Source organism: Myotis myotis, unplaced genomic scaffold, assembly GCF_014108235.1.
Source record: "Myotis myotis isolate mMyoMyo1 unplaced genomic scaffold, mMyoMyo1.p scaffold_m19_p_3, whole genome shotgun sequence".
Taxonomy (NCBI): Eukaryota; Metazoa; Chordata; class Mammalia; order Chiroptera; family Vespertilionidae; genus Myotis; species Myotis myotis.
The window spans coordinates 115,130,470-115,138,910 of record NW_023416335.1 but is presented as its reverse complement, the minus strand read 5'-3'; the positions used below and the strand labels follow the sequence as shown (position 1 = coordinate 115,138,910).

The window sequence follows — 8,441 nt, the reverse complement described above, 5'->3', positions numbered from 1 at the left end:
GAAATGGAGACCAATTTACAGAAACGTGCAATTAGCGAGAAGTGCAAAGTAAACACTCTGGGTCGAGGGTGGCAGCGGAGGCGGACAGCCAGAGAGGGGGCTGCCGACCGCCGGAGGGGGGAGGGGCGTGTTGCCGAGGGAGGGGGTGGGACGCGGAGACCGGAGAAGGGGAGGGAAAGTGGCCGATCTTTGTCCCGAGCGGAGCTCGCCGCCGCCCGCTCATAACCGCGTCGCCAAGTCGACCCACCGTGATTTGGCAGATTATCTCCGAGGGTCAACACGCCGCGGCCAGGCAACCCCGCCGGCCCTGCGCTCAGATCGAAGTAGCCACTCGCGGCTCGGTGACTGGTGATAGCGGCGGGTTCTCCTCGTTCTCAGACTCCAGGAACAATGAACTCTTTGACTCCGGGGCCTGCGCAGGTCCCACAGCCTTTCAATCCCTGCCCCCCCCCCCAGCAGGTGGTCCTTTTCCCTAAAGAAATCCCTGAACTCCCCACCCCCCATCCCGGGCGTCCTGGTAGCTACGCGAATTCCCAGACTCGCGCGGACCACTCGATACAGAGCACACGCCAGTTCTGAGATGACACCAGCATCTAAAAGGTCTCTGCAGAGAAGTCACATCCCACCTTGGTTTTTGCTTAGTGCACTCAGTCCGTGTGCATTTAAAACAAATATGTCTACCCTGGCCGGCGCGCTCGCTCGGTTGATTGGAGCGTCCTCCTGTAACCAAAGGGGTTGCAGTTCCATTCCCGTCGGGGCACCGCACGAGCCAGAAAATCTCTCTCTCTCTCTCTCTCTCTCTCTCTCTCTCTCTCTCTCTCTCTCTCTCTCTCTCTCCTTCCTCTCTCGACAATCAGTTTTTAAAAAACTGTAAAACACAAATATTTTTCACAGGAAAAATATATGAAAATATACTTGTTAAAGGGCTGGGTTAGTTAGTACTTGAGGAAGGTCACATTGCAGTGATTTTTCTCTTGCTGGCTCCTTGTGCTTCACGCTCCCTCTTGCCTAAGCTTTTCTGCAAAGGTGTCTAGTTTTTCTAAAACCCCACCTTGTGGTTCCAGGAATGTGTTCATTTCGGCAGGACCCAGTCTGAGGCCGCCCAGGACCCACCCTCAGGGCAAAATGATCAGAGGCGGCGGTCAGCAGGGGGTGGGTGCCACGAGAGCGGGAGAGAGGCAGTCCGCACCTTCGGGCCGGAAAAAGGCGTCTCTTTTTAAGTCATGACTCCAGAGTGCCCAGAAGCTACCCAACCCATGGAAGCGAAAAGCTGTCGTTGACATAAAAACGCTTTTATTTCTTTTGTAAACACTACCCACATCTCCTGGTGCTGTCTCCAGCTGACGGACTCCGCGGCCCGGATCGTCCGGATCCGTGGAGAGCCGTCAAGGGTCTGGAAACTCCGGGCCAACCCCCTGCTCCCGCCTCCCAGCCACAAGAAGGGACGCTACTTCTTGCCCCTGCCACGTTAAGAAACCATTCTGAGTTGACCAAATGAGCCCCAATTTATCTAAATCAAAATTAACAATGCCTAATGATTTTCTAAATTAAAAGGCCACCGTGAATGCTTCAGAAGTTAGTTTATTCTTCAGAAGTTCCATAGCACAGCCACAGATAAAAACATACAACGAATGCTGGATCTGTGTGTGCTGGCTCCTGGAACCCTTGGTGGCTGCGTGCAAAATGCGTAGACAAAATAGAACGAGCTGCGTCCGACCTTTAGAGCTGGGATCTGTAAACTTTTTTGACCATATTCCCTAACAAGTTTAAGTGTACAACCTCACTATGTAGAAATATATTTACTAATATATTATGTGCATTATCAAATATAAAAGGAAAATAGATCGTTTAAAATCTGAAGGAACTGCTTCTATAACTGAAGAGACTTCTAAGATTTTCATGCGCGCCCCACCTTGGAGAGAGCTGCCAATTGCGCTGCAGGTGTGTGCAGTAGCCGCAGCTGAGAGAGAAAATCGAAACAACGGCGGTGCTCGCGGGGACCTGGGCCTCGCTTCTTAAGGCAGTCAGACCGGCCAATAATGGGCCCAGACCGAACCACGTGGGCCACAGCGGAGCCTATGGCGGGGCAGCCGGCCAGCGAGTCCCCGCCAGCAGCGGGTTCCCTCTGAGAACAGAGCGAAGCTGTCAAAAAGAGTAGGGGTGGCGCCGGGAGTGGGAGAGCTGCACAGCTCCGAGTCCCCGGCTCCAGGTCCCCACTCTGGGTCCCCAAGCCCGGGTGGCAGCCATGAACGGCGAAGAGCAATACTACGCGGCCACGCACCTTTACAAGGACACATGCGCGTTCCAGCGGGGCCCGGCGCCCGAGTTCAGCGCCAGCCCCCCGGCGTGCCTGTACATGGGCCGCCAGCCCCCGCCGCCACCGCCTCCGTTCCCCAGCACCCTGGGCGCGCTGGAGCAGGGCAGCCCGCCAGACATCTCCCCGTACGAGGTGCCCGCCCTCGCGGAGGACCCCACGGTGGCACACCTCCACCACCATCTCCCTGCTCAGCTCGCGCTCCCCCACCCGCCCTCCGGGCCTTTCCCGGATACAGCCGTGCCAGGCGCCCTGGAGGAGCCCAGCCGCGTCCAGCTGCCTTTCCCATGGATGAAGTCTACCAAGGCTCACGCGTGGAAAGGCCAGTGGGCAGGTAAGCCTGGACCCGGCCCCTCTGTCCTCACCCCTCTCGCCCGGCTGCCCCTACCTCCGATCACTCCGCAGGACCTCTCCGAGCTCCTGTTCCGGCCCCTACGGATAAGCCGGGGTCGGAGTAAAGTACACAGGGAGCAACGAGGCCATACCGCACGGACGCGCTTCTCTGGTCCAATTTGGAGAGTCTTTGCTTCTAAGCTCTCCTACTGGGAGCTTAAATCCCTTCCCCCTCTGTACACTGAACTCCGGGAGCCCCGTGCGCCCAGGGCCGCTCCCAGAGAGCCTACCCCTGGCCGAACGCAAGGCTTCGGATCCTCGGATTCCCCTCCGGCGGGGGATCCGCCCGCCCCGGGCTCCCGGGAGTTCGCGTGCAGGAAGCCGAGCCGGGTTGGGGTACCTCTGAGCCGCAGGAGCGCGCCTTCGGGTCTCGGGCCGCTCGCGCCCTGAGCGTGGGCCTCACCGCAGCGCGGCGGCAGCCTCGGGCGCCCAGGAGAGGCGGGGAAGCAGCGACGTCCGGAGGCCGGCCTTGCGGGGAGGCTGCAGGCAGGGGTCGAGGCCAGGTGGGGGCTCACCGCAAGGCGGAGGACGCCGCTCACCTAGGAGCCAGGCAGCTGGGCCAGGCGCCTGCGATGCTAAGTTCACTTTTGACCAAACAGAAGCGTGTGAAGGGGTCTCCCCGCGCTGCTTCCCGGAGGTCCGTTTGCGGAAGGAGATGCTCTTTCCGCACAGCCAGGCCAGGCACGGGGAGCCCTGGGAGCAGGGCCCGGGCCGCGGCGGTAGCAGAAGGTCTCCCTGGAGCCGGAGGCTAAGAGCCGAGCAGCCGAGCTCCTACCCCGCCCCGACCTGCCGAGATTTCCGGCGCGGCCTGTGCCGCCCCCGCCACACAATGTTATCGTGTCGCAGCCACTTCTGGTCACACCTGCACTGCAAATAGTTGGCTTTTCTTTCCTCCCAACTCAGGAGAGTAGGGGGAGAGACTCAGCTGGCGCCCCTCCCCCCATCCCGGAGTCTGCCGGCCCCTGCCTGACCCTGACCCTGGCCAGCCAAGCAGGGCTTTGGGGGGTCCGGGCTCGCCCGGGGTCCTCGGGGCTCGCCTCTCTTGTTCACTTTTTCTGAAAGCTGAGTGTGAGGTCGGGGTGGACAGGGCCCCCACGCAGCCGCAACCTTCCCACCTCCGGCGAAACCGCCGCTTCTGCACACACTTCCCCTGCGGCCAGGCCAGGGGCCGGAGTCTCGGGGAGGCAGGAGGGCCGCGTCCTTCTATTGGGGGCGGGCGGAGGTGGGGGTTTCAGCCCGTAGTCTCCTGCGGGAGCTGCGCTCCCTCCAGGGCTCCCTTCCCGAAGGGTGCAGGGAACACAGTTTCTGGCCTTCCCCGCGCTCCCGGCGGCTTCCTCCGGAAAGGGCGAGGGAGGCCCTGAGGTGGGCCACATACCTTCCCTCCTCCCGCAGGAGTGTCCGCCTCGCTCTGGTGCAGCTTGGGCTCCAGGGGCCCAAGAAGCCAGAAAGTAAAACCCGAAGGAAAATCGGCAGCCTTGTCGGGGCAGCGAGGGACCGGGAAGGTGGCATCCCCAGGCTGGAGCTTCGGGGCCGGCGGGGCCTCTGCCTTCGCCCTCTGGCCCTGGGCAGGCTCAGCCTCCTGGGAAGGAGCGCGACCCCTCTTTCCTGGAAGCTGCCTGGGGAGGGGGTCCTTCCAGGGGAAACTTTAAAAGGAACCAAACTTCCAGGGTCTGTGAACCCGCCTGCCCACTCCGTGTGGGGTTCCACGCGATGACCGAAGGGCTTTTATGTGTAACACAGATATGAATACTAACAACAGGAACTTCCGAAAAACTTGACCTAAAAAGTGAACTGTCTCAGCCTCACCGGCCAGCTCTCCTGTTGCCGGTTCCCAATAACAGCACAACAGCCTCCACCTCCGCCTCCATCTCCCGCCAACTCTCCTAGCGTCTGTCTGATGGGGTAGCGCCCAGCGCAGCCTTCACAGCGCCTCTGGCAGAAGGGGGCCTGGAGGGTGTGGGTGGAATGTAAGACCCCCGAGGGCCTTTTTAATGCTTTAAATGTTCCTCCACGCTCCCTCCCAGGCCAAGGAAGGCTTGGGAGTGCAAGACCCAGAGATGCCCTGAAGCGAGCAAGCGTCCTTCGCTGACTCAGGCCGAGCCTCCGCCCTGGCTGCTGGGAGCCAACGCTTAGCCCGGCAGGTTCCATGGTGTCATTAACCCTCCTCCACACACACACACACACACACACCAGCTTTTCAGCTCCCTAAGGCCTAGCCAACAGTCACGGGAGAAACGTCTCATACTCTGCCCCAAGGACAGACTTAGGCCTCTTCCCAGCGTTTCGGTGGAACTTGCCCCAACAGAGTCCACAGCCCCGCGTGTAGGCAGGATCTCGAATAGAAAGGAAAAGCCCAGGACCTCGAGGAGCTCAGCGGCAAACACCAGTTGTGAGCTAATCCACAGGGTCAGGCCTGACTGCTGCTTCTCACCCGGCTTAGAACTGGGAGCCCTTGACGCCACCCCATCCCCTCCAGTCCCAAACGGGATTCAGCGCAGGCCTCTGAGCCGCCCCTCAACCAGGATTTGGGGTCCAGACCTAGGCGGAGGCTGATAGCGACCTTCTTCGGGGCCCAAAATAGTTTCCCTTCTTTTCCAGGACAGGGGCCCAGCCGAAGTTAAAATGAGGACAATTACAGAAAATTTCCTGGCCCCCTCTATACAGAGAACAATGGTCAGATATAACAGTATGTGGATATATGGATATTGTTATATTAACTCAAGGTTTTTCAGATTTTTATTAGCCAAAGGTTTTTCAAACTGAGGGTTGCACCTGTTAGTGGGTAATGGAATCAATGTACTGGGTTGAGACCTTTCTTTGAAAAAATGAAATAGTAATCAACAGGAAAAATTAGATAGCATCGTATGTGGTAAAAGTTGGTTTTATGTCCTCAAAGTGTTTGTGTCAGTTATATATCTGTATGAACTAGGTAGTGGTCTGAAATGTATTTTTCTTGTGGGTCATTGGCAGAAAGTTTTCTTTTTAGTTCTGTATTACAGTCATTTTATTGCCTTTGTAGGATCAAATTGGTTTGAAATCTATTATGTACATTTTAATCAGCGTAATACATACACAAGTTAAGGGAACCCGTTCAAGAACCACTTGTTGAGAGAGCCCACCGCAGTGTCAGTAAGAGCCTCACACACACACACACACACACACACACACACACACACACACACCCGCCCCGCAGGAGGCAGCGGGGTAGGGAAGCACACTCTCATGTCCTGTGTCCCGCAGGCAGTGCCTACTCCGCAGAACCCGAGGAGAACAAGCGGACGCGCACGGCCTACACTCGCGCGCAGCTGCTGGAGCTGGAGAAGGAGTTCCTGTTCAACAAGTACATCTCCCGGCCACGCAGGGTAGAGCTGGCCGTCATGCTGAACTTGACCGAGAGACACATCAAGATCTGGTTCCAGAATCGCCGCATGAAGTGGAAAAAAGAGGAGGACAAGAAGCGCGGCTGCGGGACAGCCGCCGGGAGTGGCGGGGACACGGAGCCGGAGCAGGACTGCGCGGTGACCTCGGGCGAGGAGCTGCTGGCGCTGCCACCGCCGCCGCCCCCCGGGGGAGCGGTGCCGCCAGCGGTTCCTGCTGCGGCCCGAGAAGGCCGGTTGCCCCCAGGACTTAGTGCGTCGCCGCAGCCCTCCAGTGTCGCACCCCTGCGGCCGCAGGAACATCGGTGAGAAGCGGGGTCTCTTCCTTGTCAGTGGCACTGACCACTCACAGAGGAGGGAGCGGGCCTAGGGCCGGGTGAGGACCACTGGGCGGACGGTTTGCAGGGGGCCGGAACTGCGGCGCCCACCCTGACGGGAGGGGAGAAGCGCTCCCGGCCTGGGCCTGTGGGGGCCCGTGGGGTAGCGCTGGCTGACCTTCCGGAAGAAGGGACAGGTTTCTGTAAATCTGAGGCCTCTTCTGGTGATATTGTTGAATCGGCCTCGGCTGCCACTATTGTGCAGGTCCCAGCACTCCATAACCAAGCACCTCTTTAGAGAAACTAACTCTTCAAAAGGAAAAACTGTACTAATTGGAACCCTCTCCAACACATGGCAGGCAGCTAAATGGATGCTATTATCTGCCCAGAAACAGAGCCATTTTGATTCAGGTTTCTGCCTTAACATTTTAGAGATAATTGAAAGGAGGTGTCAAAGACCCAGTGAAATAGATGCCCCTGAATAACCTTCTCTTCTCTTCCTCCTCTTTCTTTGTTAATCTGCTTAGCACAGCCACATCCCCAGTGCACATCTTTTCTTCAGCCTGCACCTCTTCCCTCTGAAGAAGACATCCTGCAAGGGAAACTGGGTAGCAGCAGGGCTAGGGTATGGGGGCAGAGCAAGAGTCCCTGTGTACCCCCTTGGTCCAACACTTCAGAGAGAGCAGAGAGCGAGAGGCCTGGCGCAAGGAGTTTAGGGGAGAAAGATAGACCCACAGGTGAGCTTTCTATTTAGATGTGCGTTTATTACTGGTCTCAGGGCAGGGAGGCTGTGTGGAAGGCAAGCATGGTGGCCTGACCCTCCTTGGAATTTAGTCACAAAGCCAGTGTGATTTCCACATCTTTAGAAATGGTAAAAACGCATGTGGTTGAGGAGTTTGGGAAACTGGTTATTTTTATTTAATGTTGTAAAACTACCTAACAGTTTTTTAACAAATACGTCTATGGTTTCCAAGTCAGTTTTGGTTTGAGAGTCTGAGCCTTGCATGCAAGTGATGTTTGTGGAAAATGCTTAATAAATACGGATAACATGGGAAAAGACGAAAACTGATTCCTTTGCTTTATATCCAACCTTCATTATGGTGTAATGATTCCATTTCATTTTAAAAATTAAAGCAGCATGTATCTTTTTGCTACTAACTAAGGAAGAATCCATACTTAAGAAACACCACAGTTGGGTTTGGGGTTGGGGACATGTATTAGCATGTGGATTCTCAGTTTTGTTTTGTTTCATTTTTAACTTAAGAGTCACTGCTCAAGATGGATTTTGTCAGTAAGATAGCCCAGAGGCCTGAGGGTGGGAGTGTGGTTGGGTAGCGGCAGAACTGGTCAGAGCTTTGGCTGGGTCTCCTCTTTCTTCCCGAGGAGCTGGTCTGGGAGAGGCCTTTTCCTTTAGCTCACCGCAGAGTCCTGCTTGGGAGAGTCCCCACCCCTGGAGCCTGAGGGCCAGAGTGTGGTGCTGAGGAGAACTGGCCTGGGCCTTCCTGTCCACCTGCAGTTCTCACCTGTCTGAGCCCTCCCACCCTGGGGGACCCTTGGCTGGCTCTGAGGAGTGGCTCCTAGTATTCTCTTTTGCAAAAAAGACACGGGACTTGTTTGTGTTAGTGGTTGGGTTTTGCTTTTATTTTTGTTTTGTTGTTATTGTTTATGAGAAAAATCGAATCACTCACCCCTCGGTGGAAAAGAAAAGCGGTGGATCAGAAAGGGGAACTCTCTCATCAGTGATAGGCCTCACAGGGAGCCGGCCCTCAACCCGCAGCCTCCCCCCCCCTCACCCGACCCCCTGGACTCCGGAGTCCAGGAAGTGTGCCTTCGCACTTTGTGACACTGGGCCATGACCCCATGCAATTATGCCACTTCCCTGTGTCAGTCTCCTCAACTGTGAAGTGGAGGCGAATTGTTAAACCAGAGAGCGCATGTGAAGCGCTTGATTCAGTATCTGGAAAGTAGCTCTCCCTCCACAACGTCACTCTATTTTATGAACCTCCTTGTTTTCGGGAGTGGGGGGGGGGGGATGCTGCT

At 56.7% G+C, this 8,441-nt stretch overlaps 1 protein-coding gene across 1 annotated transcript; it reads left to right on the top strand.

Moving 5' to 3' along the window:
* The first annotated feature begins 2,245 nt into the window (after positions 1-2,245).
* PDX1 (pancreatic and duodenal homeobox 1) lies at positions 2,246-6,393 on the top strand. The gene is made up of 2 exons (XM_036296935.1): positions 2,246-2,648; positions 5,948-6,393. The coding sequence occupies exons 1-2, from the start codon at positions 2,246-2,248 to the stop codon at positions 6,391-6,393; spliced, it is 849 nt and encodes a 282-aa protein (XP_036152828.1).
* Positions 6,394-8,441: the final 2,048 nt, after the last annotated feature.